The sequence below is a fragment of the Mobula birostris genome, chromosome 26, assembly GCF_030028105.1.
Source record: "Mobula birostris isolate sMobBir1 chromosome 26, sMobBir1.hap1, whole genome shotgun sequence".
Lineage (NCBI taxonomy): Eukaryota > Metazoa > Chordata > Chondrichthyes > Myliobatiformes > Myliobatidae > Mobula > Mobula birostris.
In genome coordinates, this window is record NC_092395.1 from 49,210,644 (window position 1) to 49,232,523 (window position 21,880).

At 41.7% G+C, this 21,880-nt stretch overlaps 1 protein-coding gene across 1 annotated transcript in view; it reads right to left on the minus strand.

Annotated features, from left to right (window-relative positions):
• The window catches only part of LOC140188268 (uncharacterized), a 150,279-nt gene that overhangs the window by 60,184 nt on the left and 68,215 nt on the right, over positions 1-21,880 (minus strand). Inside the window, 1 exon segment of the mRNA XM_072244360.1 lies at positions 10,525-10,606. Within this exon segment, the coding sequence (XP_072100461.1) occupies positions 10,525-10,606 (82 nt within the window).

Genomic DNA, 21,880 nt, shown 5'->3' on the forward strand with positions numbered 1-21,880 from the left:
TGATTGGTCATTGTAAATTGTTCTATGATTAATCAGAGTTCTTGGGTGGTGCAGTTTGAAGGGGTGGAAGGGCCCTTTCTATTTCATAAGACCATAAGACATGGGAGCAGAATTGGGCCATTTGGCCCATCGAATCTGCTCCACCATTCAATCATGGCTGATGTTATTTTCCCCTCCCCAGCCCCACTCCCTAGCCTTCTTCCCGTAACCTTTGTGTCGTAGCCAGTCAAGAACCTATCAAGCTCTGCCTAAATACACCCAACAACCTGACAACCACAGCTGCCTGGGGTAACAAATTCCACAAGCTCACTACTCTCTAGCTAGAGAAATTTCTTCACATCTGTTTTAAATGGATGCCCCTCTATCCAGAGGCTGTGCCCTCTTGTCCTAGACTTCCTCCACCATGCAAAATATCCTTTCCACATCTACTCTGTCTAGGCCTTTCAACATTTCAAAGTTTTCAATGAGATCCTCCCGCATCCTTCTAAATTCCAGTGAGTACAGACCCAGAGCCATCAAACGTTCCTTGAATGATAACCCTTTCATTCACAGAATTATTCTTGTGAGCCTTCTCTGAATCCTCTCCAATGACAGCACATCTTCTCTTAGATAAGGAGCCCAAAACTGTTCATAGTACTCAAGGTGAGGCCTCACCAGGGCCTTTTAAGCCTCATTATCAGACCTCTGCTCTTGTATTCTAGACCTTTTGAAATAAATGCTAACTTTGCATTTACCTTCCTCACCACCTCAACCTGCAAGATAACCTTTAGGGAGCTCTGCACAAGGCCTCCCAAGTCTCCTTACATCTCAGATATTTGGATTCCCCCCCCCCTCACCCAGTTTAAAAAATGGTCTGCACCTTTATTTCTTTTAACAGTGCATGACCATGCATTTTCCAACATTGTATTTTATTTGCCACTTTCTTGTCCATTCTCCTAATCTGTCTGAGTCCTTTTGCAGCCTGTTTCCAACACTACCTGCACTTCCACCAAACTTCGTATCATCTGCAAACTTGGCAACAAAGCTATCTATTCCATCATCTAAATCACTAACATACAATATAAAAAGCAGTCCTAACACTGACCCCTGCGGAACACCTCTAGTCACTAGCAGCCAACAAGGATCCTTTTATTCCCATTCGCTGCCTCCTACCAATCAACCAATGTTCTAACCATGCCAGTAACTTTCCTGTAATACGATAGGCTCTTAACTTGGTAAGTAGCCTCATGTGTGGCACCTTGTCAAAGGCCTTCTGAAAGTCCAAATATACAACGTCCACGGCATTCCCTTTAACTATCCTATTTGAATCTCCTCAAAGAATTCCGACAGATTCATCAGGCAAAATTTTTCCTTAAGGAAACCATGCTAACTATCTTGTCCTGTGTCACGAAGTACTCCACAAGCTCATCCTTACCAATTGACTCCAACATCTTCCCAACCACTGAGGTCAAGTTGACTGGTCCATAATTTCTTTTCTGCTGTCTTTCTTCTTTGTTAAAGGGTGGAGTGGTATTTGCAATTTTCCAGTCCTGCAGAACCATGTTACAGTCAAATGCTTCTTGCCTCCATAATCTCAATCGCTGCCTCTTGCAGAACCCTAGGATGCGGTTCATCTAGTCCTGGTGACTTACGTACTTTCAGAACTTTCAGCTTTTTGAGCATCTTCTCCCTTGTAATAGTAACTGCACCCACTTCTCTTCCTTCACACACTACAACATCTGGCACACTGCTGGTGTCTTCCAGTGAAGATTGATGCAAAATACTCTTTTAGATCATCTGCCATCTCCTTGTCCCACGTTATTATTTCTTTGTCCTCATTTTCTAGCATTCCTATATCCACTCTCATTCTCTTATTTCTTATATACTTGAAAAAGCCTTTTCTATCTATATTGATAGTTTGCTAGCTTGCTTTCATTTTTTCCCTCCTTATGATTCTTTTAGTTGCTTTCTGTAAGTTTTTAAAAGCTCCCAAATCCTCTATCTTCCCACTAATTTTTGCTTGTATGCCCCCTCTTTTGCTCTTACATAAGCTTTGACTTTCCTTGTCAGCCACAGTTATACTATTTTGCCATTTGAGTATTTGTTTTTGGAATACATCTATCCTGTACCTTCCTCATTTTTCCCAGAAACTCGCACCATTTTTGCTCTGCTGTCATCCCTGCCGGCATCTCCTTCCAATTTATTTCGGGTAACTCCTCTCTCATACCACTGTAATTTCCTTTACTCCACTGAAATACTGCTACGTCAGGCTTTACTTTCTCCCTATCAAGTTTCAAGTTGAACTCAATCATATTGTGATCTCTGCCTCCTAAGGGTTCTTTTACCTTAAGCTCCCTCCATAGCACCCCATCCAGTACAGCCAATCCCATAGTAGGTTCAACAACAAAATGCTCTAAAAAAGCCATGTCCTAGGCATTCAACAAATTCACTCTTTTGGGATCCATTACCAACCAAATTTTCCCAATTGACCTGCATGTTAAAATCTCCCATGCTTATCATAACATTGCCCTCTTGACATGCCTTTTCCATTTCCCGTCGTAATCTGTGGTCCACATCCCAGCCTCTATTTGGAGGTCTGTACATAACTGCCAGAGTCCTTTTACCCTTACCATTTCTCAACTCAACACTTAGGATTCAGCATTTTCCGAGGCCATGTCACATATTTCTAATGATCTGATGCCTGCTTTACCAGCAGAGCCACGCTATCCCTTCCGCCTACCTTCCTATCCTTCCAATATGTAACCTTGAACATTCAGCTCCCAACTACAACCACCTTTCAGCCACAATTCAGTGATGGCCACAACATCATACCCGACAATCTGTAAAGGTGCAACAAGATCATCCACCTTTTTTTAATTATCTCCTATATTGAGATATAACAATGAGTACTGTATTTGCTACCCTTTTTGATTCGGCCTCCCTGACGCACTGATATCCACCATGCTGGCTGCAATTTTGTCCTATTGTCCGCCTGCCCGCACACCATCTTTGCTTTTTTTTTAAAAAAACCTTCTCCCTTATTCCAGTTGCCACCCCACTGCCGAATTAATTTAAACCCTCCTCAATAATTAACAAACCTGCCCACAAGAATACTGGTCCTCCTTGGGTTCAGGTGCAACCAGTCCCTTTTGTACAGGTCACACCTCCCCCAGAAGAGATCCCCATGAACCAATAACCATAAGCCCTGCCTCCTGCACCAGCTTCTCAGCCACACATTAACCTGTCAGATCATCTTGTTTCTACCCTCATTGGTGCGTGGCACAGGTAACAATCCAAAAATTACTGTTCTGGAGGTCCTGCTTCTCAAATTTCTGCCTAGCTCTCTAAATGCTCTCTTCAGGACCTCATTGCTTTTCCTTCCTATGTTATTGGTACCAATATGTACCAAGATATCTGGCTGCTCTCTCTCCCTCTTCAAAATGCTGTGGACATAATCTGAGACATCCCTGACACTGGCACTTAGGAGGCAACCATCAGGTGGCCCACTCACTTCCACAGAATCTCCCGTGGAATTCATATTTTCTCCCCCAATTTTTATAAAAAATTTCCTTGTTTGTTTTTAAGTTTCCCAATCATCTAGCTGCCCACAAATTCATACTATATTGTATTCTCTCTTTTGCTTTTATGCTGTCTTTGTCACCTAGTTGATGCACCCTCTCTTTAGGATACTACTTCTTTGGGAAGAATCATGCACCTTCCGAATTGCTCCCTGAAGTTCAAGCCATTGCTGTTCTGCCAACATACTTGCTAGTGGCCCCTTCCAATCAACTTTGGCTAGCTCCTCACTCGTGCCTTTGTAATTCCCTTTACTCCACTATAATACTGATACATCTGATCTTAGCTTCTCCCTCTCAACCTGCAGGATGAATTCTATAATATTATGATCACTGCCTCCTCAGGGTTCCCTTACCTTAAGTGCCCTAATCAAATGTGGCTCAATGTGCAACACTCAATCCAGAACTACCTGTTCCAGAGTGGGCTCAACCTCAAGCTGCTCTAAAATACCACCAGGCATTCTACAAATTTGTTCTCTTGGGATTCAGCATCAACCTGATTTTCTCAATACACTTGAACATTAAAATCCCCAGTGACTATTGAAGCATTACCCTTTTCACCCTCACTGCCACGTGTCACAGGCAGTTATACAAGACCCTTTTAAGGTTCTGTTTTTCAGCTTTCTAACTCCCTAAATTCTCTCCTTCATACACATTCTAATTCGGATTCTGGGTTGAGCTAGTATCTGGATCATCTTAAGGGATGGCAAGCAGCGATTAAGGTTTTTTAATTAAATTACACTCAGACCCTGCTTAACGCTGACAGTGCATTCCTTGCTGATGAAAATCAGCTCTTTATGGGGTCATTGTAACATTATGTAAATGGATGTAAAATCAGGCCCGAAATACGATATTTTATGTATACACAGTAATTCATGAACTAACAAACAAATAAACCCAACCTGTACATCGGGTGGTGGTTACATCTTAGGGGAGCGACCAGGCTATGGGTCCTCCTCTAACTTTGGCTTCCTCTTCAAGTAGGTGTCAAGATTTGATTGCCCTTTCTTAAGTTTCCTCTCACGAAGCAGTTCTTGGTAGGAGGAAATCATGTGGATAACACCTCTTTGCCTTATTGCTTCACTCCCAGTCAGGGTCGTTATTGATGAACTGGTCCATGATGTGTCTGATTGTGGTGATGCTAGTGCTGAGGTTTTTTTGCTGTTGTTTCCTTTTCTCCATCCACGTCCTCAGATTCACCCAGAACGCTTTGCTCTGTCAATTCTCGAAGCTCTTCATTATTAAGGCTCTCATCATGAGAATGCAGCAAATCTTCAACATTGCTATCATTAACATCCTCAAGCCAAATCACTTGGAGCTTCACATCCATGCAAATGCTCTTCCTAGATATCTTCGATGTACTACCCTCACTGGAAGTTGCAGGCTGTTTTCCAGATATTACGGTTGAAAAAAAATGTAATAAATTGGTGAGGGAGCAAGAACGTTTACATATGGAGAGAAGGCAGAGCTAATATGTGAGTGGCTCACAGCGTATGTAAGGCACTCTCATTGACTGATTGAATGTTTACAAGAATGGCAGCCACTCTTGAGAAGTTTTAAGTGTTGTTAAGAATGAATTTTTGTCATTTTTTAAAAATTCCAATAAAGACTTGAATAACTGCATTGCAATGAATCAGCACTATGCAGGGTAGAGTTACACAGGGTCTGAGAATAATATATTCTATCTGCCAGTTTTTTACCCATTCTCCTAATCTGTCCAAGTCCTTCTGCAGACCCCCTGCTTCCTCAAAACTACCTATCCCTCCACTTACCTTTGTATAATCCACAACCTGCCCACAAAGCCATCCAGATCATTGACATACCGTGAAAAATAGTAGTTCCAACACCCGACAACTGTGAACAGCACTAGTCATTGGCAGCAAGCCAAAAAAGGCCACTTTTATTCCCACTCTTTGCCTACTGTTAGACAGCCTCTACTACAATACCATGGGCTCTCATTTTGTATTGCAGCTATATGTGCAGCACCTTGTCAAAGGCCTTCTGAAAACCAAAGTAAACAATATCAAAGTAAACAAGTTCTGTGTGCGCCACGATGTAGAACTTTTCTTCCGCCGTCTCCGTCTCCAAGCCTACTTCTTCGGCAAGGACTCTTCCACCCCCACCGATGACCCCTTCTCCCGTCTTCAACCCTCCTCTTCTTCATGGACACCCCGCTCTGGTCTTCTGCCTGCTCTGGATCTCTTTATTGCTAATTGCCGACAGGACATCAACCGTCTCGACTTCACTGCACCTTGTCCCCATTCCAACCTCACTCCTTCCGAACGCTCTGCTCTCCACTCCCTCCTCACTAATCCTAACCTTATTATTAAACCCGCCGATAAGGGGGGGGGGGGGGTGCTGCTGTAGTCTGGCGTACTGACCTCTACCTTGCCGAGGCACAGTGACAACTCACGGATACCTCCTCTTATTTACTCCTCGATCGTGACCCCACTAAGGAGCACCAGGCCATTGTCTCCCACACCATCACCGACCTTATCCGCTCAGGGGATCTCCCATCCACTGTTCCCACACCCCGCACTTCCCGTTTCTACCTCCTACCCAAGATCCACAAACCTGCCTGTCCTGGCCGACCTACTGTCTCAGCTTGCTCCTGCCCCACCGAACTCATTTCTGCATACCTCGACACTGTTTTATCACCCCTTGTTCAATCCCTTCTGACCTATGTTCGTGACACTTCTCACGCTCTTAAACTTTTCGATGATTTTAAGTTCCCTGGCCCTCACCGCTTTATTTTCACCATGGATATCCAGTCCCTATATACTTCCATCCCCCATCAGGAAGGTCTCAAAGCTCTACGCTTCTTTTTGGATTCCAGACCTAATCAGTTCCCCCCTACCATCACTCTGCTCCGCCTAGCGGAATTAGTCCTTACTCTTAATAATTTCTCCTTTGGCTCCTCCCACTTCCTCCAAACTAAAGGTGTAGCTATGGACACCCATATGGGTCCTAGCTATGCCTGCCTTTTTGTTGGGTTTGTGGAACAATCTATGTTCCGTGCCTATTCTGGTATCTGTCCCCCACTTTTCCTTCGCTACATCGACGACTGCATTGGCGCTGCTTCCTGCATGCATGCAGAACTCACTGACTTTATTAACTTTGCCTCCAACTTTCGCCCTGCCCTCAAGTTTACCTGGTCCATTTCCGACACCTCCCTCCCCTTTCTAGATCTTTCTGTCTCTGTCTCTGGAGACAGCTTATCCACTGATGTCTACTATAAGCCTACTGACTCTCACAGCTATCTGGACTATTCCTCTTCTCATCGTCTCTTGCAAAAACGCCATCCCCTTCTCGCAATTCCTCCGTCTCCGCCGCATCTGCTCTCAGGTTGAGGCTTTTCATTCTAGGACGAGGGAGATGCCTTCATCTTTTAAAGAAAGGGGCTTCCCTTCCTCCACTATCAACTCTGCTCTTAAACGCATCTCCCCCATTTCACGTACATCTGCTCTCATTCCATCCTCCCGCCACCCCACTAGGAAAAGGGTTCCCCTGGTCCTCACCTACCACCCCACCAGCCTCCGGGTCCAACATATTATTCTCCATAACTTCCGCCACCTCCAACGGGATCCCACCAGTAAGCACATCTTCCCTCCCCCCCTCTCTCTGCATTCCGCAGGGATCGCTCCCTACGCAACTCCCTTGTCCATTCATCCCCCCCATCCCTCCCCACTGATCTCCCTCCTGGCACTTATCCGTGTAAGCGGAACAAGTGCTACACATGCCCTTACACTTCCTCCCTTACCACCATTCAGGGCCCCAAACAGTCCTTCCAGGTGAGGCAACACTTCGCCTGTGAGTCGACTGGGGTGATATACTGCGTCCGGTGCTCCCGATGTGGCCTTTTATATATTGGCGAGACCCGACGCAGACGGGGAGACTGCTTTGCTGAACATCTACACTCTGTCCGCCAGAGAAAGCAGGATCTCCCAGTGGCCACACATTTTAATTCCACATTCCATTCCCATTCTGACATGTCTATCCACGGCCTCCTCTACTGTAAAGATGAAGCCACACTCAGGTTGGAGGAACAACACCTTATATTCCGTCTGGGTAGCCTCCAACCTGATGGCATGAACATCGACTTCTCTAACTTCCGCTAGGCCCCACCTCCCCCTCGTACCCCATCTGTTACTTATTTTTATGCACACATTCTTTCTCTCACTCTCCTTTTTCTCCCTCTGTCCCTCTGAATATACCTCTTGCCCATCCTCTGGGACCCCCCCCTTGTCTTTCTTCCCGGACCTCCTGTCCCATGATCCTCTCGTATCCCCTTTTGCCAATCACCTGTCCAGCTCTTGGCTCCATCCCTCCCCCTCCTGTCTTCTCCTATCATTTTGGATCTCCCCCTCCAACTTTCAAATCCCTTACTCACTCTTCCTTCAGTTAGTCCTGACGAAGGGTCTCGGCCTGAAACGTCGACTGCACCTCTTCCTAGAGATGCTGCCTGGCCTGCTGCGTTCACCAGCAACTTTGATGTGTGTTGCTTAAACAATATCCAGTGACTCTCCTCCATAATGTCTGTTATTTCTTCAAAGAATTCCCACAGATTTCCCCTTGAGAAAAACATGCTGACTTTAACCTATTTCATCATGTGCCTCCAAGTACCTGAAACCTCATCCTTAATAATTCAATTACCAACCAGTCAAGTCAGCTAATGGGCCTATAGCTTCCTGTCATTTGTCTCCCTCCCTTAAAGAGGAGTGACATTTGTAATTTTCCAGAGCCAAATGTGGAACTTTTCCAAAGCATTCAGAACCTTCCACACTACCATGGGACATGAACCATATTCAAATATACAAAAAGCATTTACATGCAGCTGAGTCATTATATTCTTTTTATAACTGGAGTGATGGAATATTAGATTGTGATAACTATCACTTTATAGCTCAGATCCTAGTATTTGTTTTACTATCAAAAGGTAGGGAAAGGTTCAAAGGCTTTTCCACAATGAAAGAATTCCACCAAACAGAGAACAAAAAAAAACTGTCTTTTCATTCTAGTAGGCAGAAGGAACGAAACTTTACAAGCGTATTTCCAAAAAATAAATCACATCTGTATGCACCAGCATCTCCAGGTAAAACTTGATCAAGATACATCGCAAAGAGAAATCTATGGTTAAGGTTCCTAAAATATTTCATTACTTGAAGACAATGTTTTTGGTTGATTTTTTTGGGACAATTGTCATCTGTTTCACTCTGCGATGTTGCCTGACCTGAACACTTTCACCATTTTGCTTTTTAAATTTAAATTCCCGGCATTTGCCCTATTTTGTATTTGTGTTAGAAAAATTCACTGTGGAAAAATAATACATTCTAAGTTCACTTTGGTTATTTTACTAACATTTACACCAAATGGCCTTGCTGGTGAATGTGGGAACCAACTAACTGAATCAGTTAAGTGGCACATACTGTAACAATCAACAGCCTCAGTCATAGACACAATACATTTCACATTTTGCATGCTTTCAAAAGTGGACATGCTATTGCAATACAGGCTTATTTAACTTCATTGACAATGTCTTATAATGTTACATGCATTTCACACCACATGCAGACAGATACTGCAAGATCTAATGTGCAAGATTTAAATAAAAATGCATTAAAAGTGCTGCAAGTTTAAAGCTAACTGGGAATGTGGAAATACTTGTTATTAAGTCAAAGTGTACCTATAATGAAAGGTCATCAACTTTAAACCAACATTATTTTGTTTTCTTTGTCAAGTGATTAAATCAAAATCATAGTTAAATAGGATCCGTTATTTATGAATTCTCAAACGTAAAGGGATATTTAAAAACCATATATTCAAGTTAAACCCATTTTGCTTGAATTTCTCCAGGGCTTATACTTTCCTATATTTAAAACATCTTCCAGTCCTCTGAAATGTTCCAAGTTCTAGCCTCTTGCATGCCTCCAATATCCTTTCAGTCCATACCAATTGCTCAGCTTGCGTAAAGTTTGTTTTTAAACACTTATCAAGTTTGTACATATGGTTATCTTTGCATGAAATACTGTCAGAAAAACATAGCAAGGAGCGCAAAAAGAGAAAAAAGTTAGGGCAGAGCAGCAAACCACCATCTTCCCACCACTGGCTCTGTGTTGATGACTGATCCAAAGTTAGTGACGGGAATAAAAAGAATAAGATTTCCTTGTCTGGGAACAGGTTGTTGAGGCACAACCTCAAGGAGATCAAAATCATTCAGCCAAAACTGAAAGACCTCTCATTCCAGAAGGCTGAAAGAAGTTACACTTCATCTAGAAGTCACCCCATACTATTGCTTTCTGGCATGCCCAGCACAAATTGGCAACAGGAAGACATTTACTTCTAAAATATTAACTATGCAATTAATGTAAATATATTAATCATACTTTAATAGCAATTAACTGATAGCGCTAACCTTTTACAAAACAGCAAAATCTGAGATGCATTTTCATTCAAGTAGATTTAAGAAATTAGATTTTCAAGGTGGTTTACTTTGAACCAGATGGAAGCCCTTGTGAAAGGAGTATTTCACAGCGACTAAGACACATTAATTGGTGGACTGAACAGTGTCCTGAGCTCAGAACTTCCAGCACGCCCACTTACTGAATCCAAGTAGGCACTCCATAGGAGTACAGAATTTTTTTAATTAATACATTAATATGATTGCAATGTGCTAATTTTGATTCTTATTGAATTATCCTTCATATGAATCTTACCCATTAATAATTAACCTCCAATCTCAATTGGTCCCAATAGGGAAACCTAACACAGGAAAAGGATAGGGCATTATTTGTTTTAAAAGAAAACAATGCTTTGGCTATTTACAGCACAAAATTCTCTCATGTCAAAACAAACACATCACAATGTTTAATCATTCACAAGATCCTTGCATTTTGTACATCAGCCAAATATATTCTGAACTGTATTTGTCTATATACACTCGACATTTTGAACTAGAGAAAATGCATCTTACCTGCATATATTAGCTTTTGCCCAGCAGCTGGGAAAGCATCACTTCCCTTCTCTGCTTCAATTTTCTCTTTGAGTGCCTTTACCTGAAGGATAAATAGAAAAGGTGGTAAGAAGATCACTATGCAAGTTCCTTGCCATTGTTAACCAATTTCAACAGGGCATTTATTTACAAAACCAAAACTAAAGACCTATACAATACACATTTACTTTGGGCCTTTCACCATCAATCCAGATGTGATCTATGAAAATTCAAGATGCTTACTTTTCAGAATGGATACAACATTGGCATAAACAATCACAACTATTTAGACTAACACCTTGCATTTGAGACAATGATTTAATCAGCCAGCAATATCCTACATAATACATCTCTCTGTCTGCACTATTGACAGTTCAGCCTCATGCACAGGATAAAAATTGCACATTCACGATTTCAAAGCCTCAGGATAAATTTGGAAACACAATGCATGATTACATTTCGCTAACTTTACTCACCTCTGAATTTAATTGACCTACCACCAACAAGCATTTAGAGCAGGGGTCCCCAACCTGGGGTCACAGATCGCTGCGTTAATGGTAGGGATCCATGCCATAAAAAAGTTAGGAACCCCTTATTTAGAGCAATGTTCCCAAACTTTTTTTGGATTACTGCCCCTTGGCTCCCAGACCATATCCCCAGCACTCATCTCCCTTTCCAACCATTACATAAAGACTATAAAGAACTTCGGTTTACGATGCACAATAAAAGAAAGAAAGAATTGTCAATTCAGAGCAGTGACAAATAATTGCAAAAACAATTATCAAATCAATCTAAAGCTACAAATAAAAAGTCTTTATTTAATTACAGTGTACATTAGTAGTCCAACGATTCACTACTTCATTGGTTTTTCATCTTTCAACAAGATCGATGGGCTTGTTGCAGTGATATCAGTTTCTCAACATCAGTCTGAATGTCACTCAGTAGTCTTAGATCCCCACATTGAGTAATTTGTTATCTACTTTGAAAGAAGTTGGGTGACTGCATTGAAATCATGCTCCACTGAATATGATTTTGGAAAGGCTTGAAAAAGAACAGCTTGACCTTCTTCTACAATGCAAGACAGTATTTAGAGATTTTTTCTGCAACCAAAATGCCTTGATATGATTTTTTTTGAACTTCAGCTTCAGCTCAAAATCATTTTTAGTGAGATCAGTTCTTCCTCCATCCTTCCTGTTAATTCATCATTACAAGTGCACAGGAATGGACTTGTTACCCAACCTCGACAGGTCCTTATGCAGCTCACCCAGTTGGGCACAGTATACTTGAAGATAATCTGGTATTCTTTCCTTCTCTTCCAACTCAGAAAGACTTGGAAATTGGAAAAGGTTGCAACAGTCGATATTGGATTTTAGTAGGGTTAACCTGGACAGAAATGTGGACAGACTGATTTACTATTGTGATAACAGCAATGATTTGTGCAACCAATCACTTAGGTTTTTTGTGACAAGACATGGTCTGTGAATTACACAGTGAATGGTAAATATGTTCGGTAAAGCATTTTTCAAGGTAGTAATAACCCCACGGTAGTATTCTGTCATTGATGGTGCCCCATCTATGCACAAGCAAGAATGTTGGTAAGCAAAATGTCCTTCTTCCAAAAATTGCTGAAAAACCCAAAATATTGACTTCCACTTCATTTCTGTTTCTAGTCCCCTTGCAAATAACAACTCTTAAATCATGCTTTCATCTTTTAAGAACCAAACATAACCAAGAAGCAAAGATTCTATACCTGGAAGAGTCGACTTATCCAACTGCAGAGCAAATTCTGTTGTCCTAAGTATGCAGCACAATGTGTCCTCCATCTTCTCAGACATTTCATTTCTCTTTAAAGATCACAGTGAAGACACCAGCTAGTTGATCAGCACAGGTCTTTAGTATTTGGCCAAAAGTTCACCCTCCTAAAGGCCATTTGCATATCAGCTTCAGAGACTAAAACCATGGGATCATCGGGGGTGTGAGAGTTCATGATAGTTACTCCATATTTTGACAGTCAAAGCAAATATAGGAGGCATTGAGGTCATCTGGAAGCAAAGCCCCACTGTCTCCTAGGTCACTTGATTTAACTTTATAAGAGGAGATAGTATTCAAGCCCTGTCTTAACTACCAAACATCCTTTGCTGATTCAGATTCCGGGAGAATTGCCACTTCGCCCCAGAGATGGCTTTCCAGAGATTGTAACTGGACCTTTTGTAATTTTCTTGGTCACTAGACTTGAATGCCTGTTGTCTGCCTCTCAGCAGATTTTGGATCTGATGGTTCGTCCAGGGCTTCTGATTAGTAAAGTCTCTGAATGATTTTGTGGGCACACACTTGTCTACAGCTGTTTCACTAAAGTCTGTTACAACGATAACATACTTATTCAGAACTCTAGATGAGTCTTGAACACTATCCAGACCACCAAAGCAATCCTGTAGCTGCTTCTCTGTCCCCCGCGATCACCTCTTTGTTGTCCTAATCGCTAGAAATTTGTTCTTTAGCCTCTGCCTGTATGCAAGTCAGAGAAAGACAGCCAAGCGATCCAATTTACTGGAATGTGGCCTGGTCATGGAACAGTAGGCTTCTTTAGCACGCTGGTATGTTGGGACCTCTGGTGCTACAGGGTTACATGCCCATGGTAATTGGGCAGGATTTTCTTCAAACAAGCTTGGTTGAAGTCTCCAACTATAATTTGAAATGCATCGAGATGGGTTACTTCTTGTTTGGAGATGACATCAAGTGAGCACTTGATCATAGTTAGCTGCTGGTGGTATGTAAACTGTGGTCAGGATCATGAATGGGAACTCACTAGGTAAACAGAAACAGTGCAAATAAACTAGATAAATAAAAAGTGTGCAAGGTTGTAGTAGAGACTATGTGAACACTTCTGGACACTTTGCAGCTGCATCCACTACTAAGAAATTTGTGCCCATGAATGGTCCAGCAAAATCCACACAAACCCTCTGCCAAGGCGATGCAGGCCATTCCCAGGGGTAGAGAGGCACTGCTCTTGGCAACTTCTGGATGTGGTGGTATCTTGAACAGTGCACGGTGAACTGCTCGATCTGTTGATCCACTCTGGGCCACCAAGCAAAGTTTCAAACCAATGCTTTCATCTTAACCACTCCTAGCTGACCAGCATGTAACCCCAGTACCTTAGGTCTCAGCTTGGATGGTATAATAACTCTCAATCGCCATACAAGGCAAACTCCATCAAGGGCAAGTTCATCTCGGCACTGATTAAAAATGGGGAAGCTGGAGTTTCTGCTGCACATTCCAGCCATTTTTGGTAGCTATGCAGACTGAGACAATATGCAATCTTTTCTTGTTTCCTTTTGGATCATCTCTCTACTGTAATTCAGATGTGCCAGGAGAATATGTCAAGGGAAGTGACCTATTTTGTAAACTTTTTCTTTATTTTCTTTTCCAAGGGCAAACAGAACAATCCATCAGCAAATCCATGTATAGTTGTCCCTTTGTAATTACATCCACTAAGAAACAGAGCCCATCTCTACAGTCGTTCTTCCCCAGTTGTTTACAATATATATTAATGACTTAGACGAGGGAATTAAATGCAGCATCACCAAGTTTGCGGATGACACGAAGCTGGGCAGCAGTGTTAGCTGTGAGGAGGATGCTAAGAGGATGCAGGGTGACTTGGATAGGTTAGGTGAGTGGGCAAATTCATGGCAGATGCAATTTAATGTGGATAAATGTGAGGTTATCCACTTTGGTGGCAAGAACAGGAAAACAGATTATTATCTGAATGGTGGCCAATTAGGAAAAGGGGAGGTGTAATGAGACCTGGGTGTCATTGTACACCAGTCATTAGTGGAACACCCTTCTATGGTTGGAAATAGCTCCTAGTGGCCAGTAATAAGGATAAGTACTAGTTGAAACATTTTTAACCCCAAACCAGACTCAAGGCCTCTGACAATCCGCATGCAATCTTTCTCTGCAGCAGTAAAGGAACGTGACTGCAGCAAGTGATGCTTGTTTTATAGAACTCACACTTGTTGTGTCATGCAACAAGTCCATAATCTTCTAATTTCTTAACATGGTCCTGAGATTTTCGAAATGTTCCTTGTCATCTTTACCTGTAAAAATGATGTCATCCAGGTAACACTGAGTGCTTGGATTGCCTTGCAGCATCTGGTCTATAAGCCTTCTGCCAGGTGCAGATACTACTTCAAAAATAAGCCTATTGTAGCGATAAAGTCCTTTGTGAGTGTTTACAGTGAGAAACAATTTGGATTCTTCTTCCATCTCCATCTGTAGGTAGGCTAAGTTCACATTGTTTTAAGTGTTTCCCTCCAGAGAGGTTTGCAAAGATTTTCTCTATCCTCGGCAGAGGGTATTGATCTACTTTCAGTACCAGGTTGATGTGACCTTAAAATTTCCACTGATCCCGACAGACCCACTCTTCTTGGTAACTAAAACCAGTGGCATTACCCATGGGCTCCACTCAACCTTGGAAAGAATTCCTTCAGCCTCCATGTGATCCACCTCACTGGCTACTTTAAAACCAGACAGGATGGTACATAAAATTAGAGAGGCTTTGCAAAACTTGGGTGTGGCATTAACAGTGTTATTTAACACTATTTCACCCTTGATGTGTTTGAGTTTCCCAATACCATCTTTGAACACTGCAGTGGCATCATCAGTACTTCTCCTAATTCGCTTTCAGTTCACTATTACTGAGGATGTGGCATGCAAATGATTGATGGATCTCCAATCAAGTTACAGTTGCCTCAGCCAATCATGTGCCCACATTACTGACCCTCGTTTCTACCACATACAAACCCAATGTGGCTTGTTGTATTTCACTGTTACAAATGTTATTCTCACAGGACTTATCTTTTCTCCAGTACAAATTTTAGTTGGATATCTGCAACTTCAGTTCAGTATCTTTGACTGAAAGAGCCAAGTCAGTGTCCAATTTCAATTAATTTGCCATTCATTTCTGGTGTAAGCCATACTGCTTGCTTCTAGTCATCTCACTGCACTTCATCAGGTCGGTAGCTGCTGAGGGTTCATTTTAAAAATACCTCATCGTTACTGTTGTTTTGTAACTCCAAAACTTTAAACTAATTCAAAGGAAAACAAGAGAGCCAAGAGATGAAAGTCTTAAGGCTGATTTATACTTCTGCGTCAACTCAACACCATAGGTACAGCATCGCCATGAACCCTACGAGGATCCCTACGCTGTAGCCTGATGCGCACCTCTCCCAAAATGTAACTACGCGTCGCAGCAACGCAGAACGCAACAACTATGATTGGTCTGCCTGGGAGCATCGTATTTCCTCCTACGCTACAATAGCTCCCCATTGGCCAACTGAAGGGCAGGGAAGGAACTCTGACTGCAATGCTTTCCATATCTCTGAAATTATGGAGGACACATTTTGCTTTTACGAAAAAAGACGCTCGCTTTAATCTTGTTTACCCCGAGAAAGACTACCATGACCAAGAAGCCTTGCGTGGGCAAGTGTGTGCGCATGCGCAACAAGCGCGAATTGCAGAGCAACGCAGACACACCAACACACAAGTATAAATGCTCACAACACGCGTAGGCCACTTGCGTAGGTTACGGCATCAAGTTGACGCACAAGTATAAATCAGCCTTTAGTCACTTTAAGCAAGGCAGCACGTATCACATGGTAGGGTGATGACATATGCAATTCACTTATTTTTATATATAACCCATTATGAATTATCTGAACAAGAATGCTTGATCAAAATATATACACAAGATTACTGAAATATTAAATACAATAATCATTTAGAATAATTGATTTCTTACTGATTGCAGTTTGTAGGTCAGGAATCTGAGGATCCAGTTGGAGGAATGTTGACTCCCTGTGTCTGGAGTCTGGTGATACGTTTGCTTGAAATTATAGTACTGGAAGTAGAGCTGTAGTTAATTTTTTAAAAAGTCTAACATAGTTGGCTTTACTGTCCTGATGCTCCAGAGATAAGTATAGGGCCAGGGAGATGGAGTCCACCATAGATCTGTTTCAGGAGTAGGTAAATTGCAATGGGTCAAAGTTGCCTGGGAGGCTGAAGTTAACGCATGCCCATGACCAACCTTCATGACAGTAGATATCAGAGCCACTGGGCATTAGTCATTAAGCCATGTTAACTTGTCTTTTCTTAGGTACAGGAATGATAGTGGTCCTCTTAAAGCAGGTGGGAACCACAGATTGAATCAGGGAGATCAGCATAGGAGCTAAAGACACAGCCAGGGACACCAGCTAGGCCACACATTTTCCACGGATGTACTCCCCAGAAGGCTGATCTTATGCCTGCAATGATGTGCCAGAAGCAGCAAGGATGTGGGATATCAATGTCCGACAAGGGAGCACTACACTAAGCTAACCATGGAATATAGTTATCAAACTGGATCTGCAGCAATCAATGAACAAAGCATACAAGATAAACTTGATTTTGCCCTTGCTAAAATACCTGTTGCTTCCATCCATGACAGCAGTCATTTATTTATTTTGTTTTAGAGATACAGTATGGAACAAGTCCTTCTGGCCCTACGAGCTACAGTGCCCAACGACCCAACTACTTAACCCTAGCCTAATCACAGGACAGTTTACAATCACCAATTAACCTACTACCCAGTACATCTTTGGAATGTGGAAGGACACTGGAGCACCCAGAGGAAACCCACATACTCACAGGAAAGACGAACAATCTCCTTATAGGCAAGCGTCTGAATAAAACACCCATGTCCCGAGCTGTAATCACATCACACTAACTGCTACACTACCATGGCCTCCTAGAAGTCAGCATGACTGCAGTCTTGTAGGGAGTGACTTTGATGTGAAATTCTCACTTCACACAGAGGACATCCTCTATTGTGACTCTCAAGAACACACCAAGCAGCTCAACGCAAGGCATACACCAGGACCAGCAAGAGACAACCACTTACCAAGAAGTGCTGAGCAGAATGCAGGTCTGCTTTGTCCTGAGATCATAACCATGACAGATACATTCCAGCCAATAAAATCCACTGTAATATCAAAAAATCAGAAAGTAGTGGCACAGCAAAGGCTATGGGGGGCAAACAAGATCCCAGCTGTTATATTTGTGTTTCAAAATTATCTGACTCTCCAATTACTAGAGTTACAACAACGTGGAAGTTTGCTAGGTCTGTCAAGTTCACAAGAGGTGGCTCTAGCTGATTCGCACCCAGTCTACTCTGAATGATCCAAATGATGGAATTTATCTTTGACAATGCTCTCTATCAATGCTATGCTATTCAGCTTGTTGGATCATCATGGACCCCAGTAAAACTGAAGATAATGGTATCAATGGAAAAATATTTCTATGGCTGAAGTCCTTCCTCACAAAGAAAATGGCTATAGTTGTTAAAGTCATTCATCTCAACTCCAGGATATCAATGCTTGAGATTCTCATAGAAGTGTCCTAAGCCTAGCCATCTTCAATTGCTATGACCAATCTTCCTTCCATTATGAGAGAGGAATATTTGCTGAAAATTGCACAATGTTGAATTACATTCCAACTCCTTAGCAAATGACAAAGTTCATGCCTGCATGCAGCAAGACTAAACTAGACCACATCTGGACATGAACAAGTAACATTAGCTTGTGTTGTGTTAGCATGAATGGCACATTTCACTATACATTTTGGTGTGCGTGATAAATAAATGATTGAAACACAAGCTACCACAGAAGTGCCGAACAGCACATCACCAAACACCAGAAACTCAAATGACCTCCACATACATACTGTAGCTACAAGAGCATAACATGGCTGACTTCCTCACAGTAAGTGACTAACCTGCTGGCATCCAAATGCTTTCTGCCATCTACAAAGTATATCAGCAGTATGAGGGAATACTTTCTACTTGCCGAGTAGTTTTAATATCTCTCAAAAAGCTTATCATACAGAATACTCCATATATTAACCAAAATAAACATTCATGTCATGACTGGGCACAGTAATTGTATTGCGTATCATGTACAAAGCATATTGCAGTTACCCACCTAACCTACTCCAACAGCAACTTCCAAACTCTACCACCTAGGAAGAGGCAGACAGTTGGCAAATGGGAACGCCACAAACTGCACGTTTCTAGTCACATAACTCTGACTTAGGAATACAATGCTAGCCTTTCAACAGTTTGGTCTGAATCCTGGGACTGCTTACCTACTGGCACTATGGAAGTAACTTCATCGTAAGAACTGTAGTGGCTCGTTGGCTATTTTTAAGGGCAATTAAAGCCAGCCAGCCAGCCCACGCGCAAGAGGACAGACAGACAACCATCAGATTCTGGAATTAAATAAATATCAAACTAATCACACCAATTTATTCTTCAGTAGATCTAAAACCCCATTTTGTTGTTCCTACTGATCCAGTAAGATCTAATAAAATCTCACTAGGAGCCAACCACATCTTTAAACTGGTGTAATGTTATTACCCAATTTGTTAAACAATTCCTTGGTAAAAGGTTAGCTTTAGTAGGCAGTTTTAGTTTTTCCACTGGCTTAAATTCAATATATGGGCTCTACAGCTGGTATTTCATACCACCCAACATAATTTGCATACCACCATGCTACTTTTCAAATTATTGCAATGGCTCTTTGCTTTAGATGCCTTGGCTCAACAAAAGCAGCCAGATGTATAATCTGCAACAAAACTCTGACCACTGAAAATAGAAAATTATTCTACATCTGAATGGACAAGATGAGACCATATAGTCTATGTTAAAGATACTCCCAATCGCAACCACAGAATGACGAATTTTAAAAGGGGGAAGTCAATCATATGTAGGATGTGATTTATTTTTCTGTAATATATTTATAGGAGATTATAGCACTATTTAAACAATGTTCAGGCAGCAAGTCCCTGTTTTTTGATTTAATAATGCCAGCCTCCAACGACAGCAATACATGAAAAATGCTGACCAGAAAAGCACTAACACTATACTAACTGTGCTCCTCTGCCTCTACCCCTGCTGCTGCAGAATTCCAGACAGATACAGATCACATCTCATGAATACTTCTACCATGACTAGACAGCCTACCATAAAAAAAAGATCTGTCATTTGTGACAAATCTGAAGCACCAGGGAAAGCAGCTGCAGTGGGATCACTATGACAGCAACTGATCCCCAGTTTGTTTGTTACTGCACAGCAATTGCTACTCAAGCTGGACTGAAAGCATGTTGTTTTCCATCCTATTCAACAAATACAAAAGCTCCTCACTGCTGACATTTTAATAAAGGCAACCTGAGCTCCCCTTAAGATACTAACAGTTTGAATACCAAGCCAGCATCAGCAGAAAATTCAAATGCAGAGGAATCAGATCAGTTCACTTATTGCCTCACCTATCTATATTTATTTTGAAAGTAACATGGATTAAAGTAATGCAAAACCAATTTAATCTCCATGCAATCAACGTATGCCAAGCCCAAAGGTACCACACAGTTACTGTTCCATCCATGTTCTGCACAGGTTCTTCCCAACATAATGGGTTTCATTCATTAACTCAAAAATAAAAACAAACTGACTTGGTGAGTGAGCCTGCTCAGAAATCGCAGTTCTGCTTCGTTTGGTTATGGTTCTGAGCGAGGATAAGGTGGTGTGCAACATTGACACATCCCCACGCAGTAAAAGATAGCTGTAGCCCTGTAGCACCCAGTAAATCCATCCCGCCAATCTCCCAAATGCCTGTTTGCATATACAAGCGGAGTACGTGTTGGGAGCTTGTAACTTGGGGAGTACCATACACTGAACAAGCTGCAACTTGCAAAACACTTCTCTGTGGACAACTGTTAAAGGGGTTTTGAACACAATTACTATTTCAATGATGATACCTTATAAATGTCTTTCTGTACCATTTAATTTCCAAACCCCCCCCCCCCAAGATCTTCTGTTCTCAAGATCAAACAAATCACAAAGAATGCCGAAAGGCCTTGAGAGAGTGGATGTGGAGAGGATGGTTCCTATGGAGGGAGTGTCTAAGCACAAAAGACAGCACCTCAAAATAGAGGGACATCCTTTTAAAATGGATAGCCCTGCTTCAATCATTCCTTAATTTTCTGTGTTTCTAACACTTAAACATGTACAGTTAATAATAAGTTATTGCACAATCACAGAACACCCAAACTAGAGAACCTTGCTCAACACAAAGCAAAACAACCACTTGACTTGCAGTACCGAGCAGATCCGTGGAAAACAAGGGACAAAACAAAAATGTGAATTATGTATATAGCTACTATCCAGCATGATCATATTCAACTGAAAACTGCCATCTCAAATATAACAGAAGAAATATTAAATCTCGGGGCGAGTCCAACTCTAATGTTTCACTCTTTCACAATTTCTCCATTCCTTGAACACATTTAAAGAATCCTGAACACCTGCCAAGTTCACCACTCCACGACTTTCAAAAAGTCATCGTTTCTTTCATCTTAACTGGGATCAGAATAGCTAATACTACCATTGCATCAAATTAACACACAATACCAAAAAGTCCTTTAAATCTAATTCTGACATGCTGTGAACATTAAAAGTATTTCCAACTGATTAAAGAATACTTGAAATACACTTCAATTGGTAAGAATGACATGAAAATAAAAATATCCTTTAACAGAACTAATATCCTGACAAACCTGTGGATGTGATCTGTGCAGGCAATTTCACAGACTAATTTTGTATCTCAAAATTGCAGTAACTTTTCCTCCTGTGCAAAATCACCAATAATAATATCAAAGAGGATACTAAAAGCTTTTTCAAATATATAAAGAGTAAAAGACAGGTAAGAGTAGATATAGGACCGATAGAAAATGATGCTGGAGAAATTGTAATGGGAGATCAGGAGATGGCGGAGGAACTGAACGAGTATTTTGCATCAGTCTTCACTGAGGAAGATATCAGCAGTATACCGGACACTCAAGGGTGGCAGGGAAGAGAAGTGTGCGCAGTCACAATTACGACAGAGAAAGTACTCAGGAAGCTGAATAGGCTAAAGTTAGATAAATCTCCTAGACCAGATGGAATGCACCCTCGCGTTCTGAAAGAAGTAGCTGTGGAGAATGCGGAGGCATTAACAATGATCTTTCAAAAGTCGATAGATTCTGGCATGGTTCGGGAGGACTGGAAGATTGCAAATGTCACTCCACTATTTAAGAAGGGGGCAAGGAAGCAAAAAGGAAATTATAGACCTGTTAGCTTGACATCGGTTATTGGGAAGTTGTTGGAGTCGATTGTCAAGGATGAGGTTACGGAGTACCTGGAGGCATATGACAAGGTAGGCAGAACTCAGCATGGTTTCCTTAAAGGAAAATCCTTCCTGACAAACTTACCACA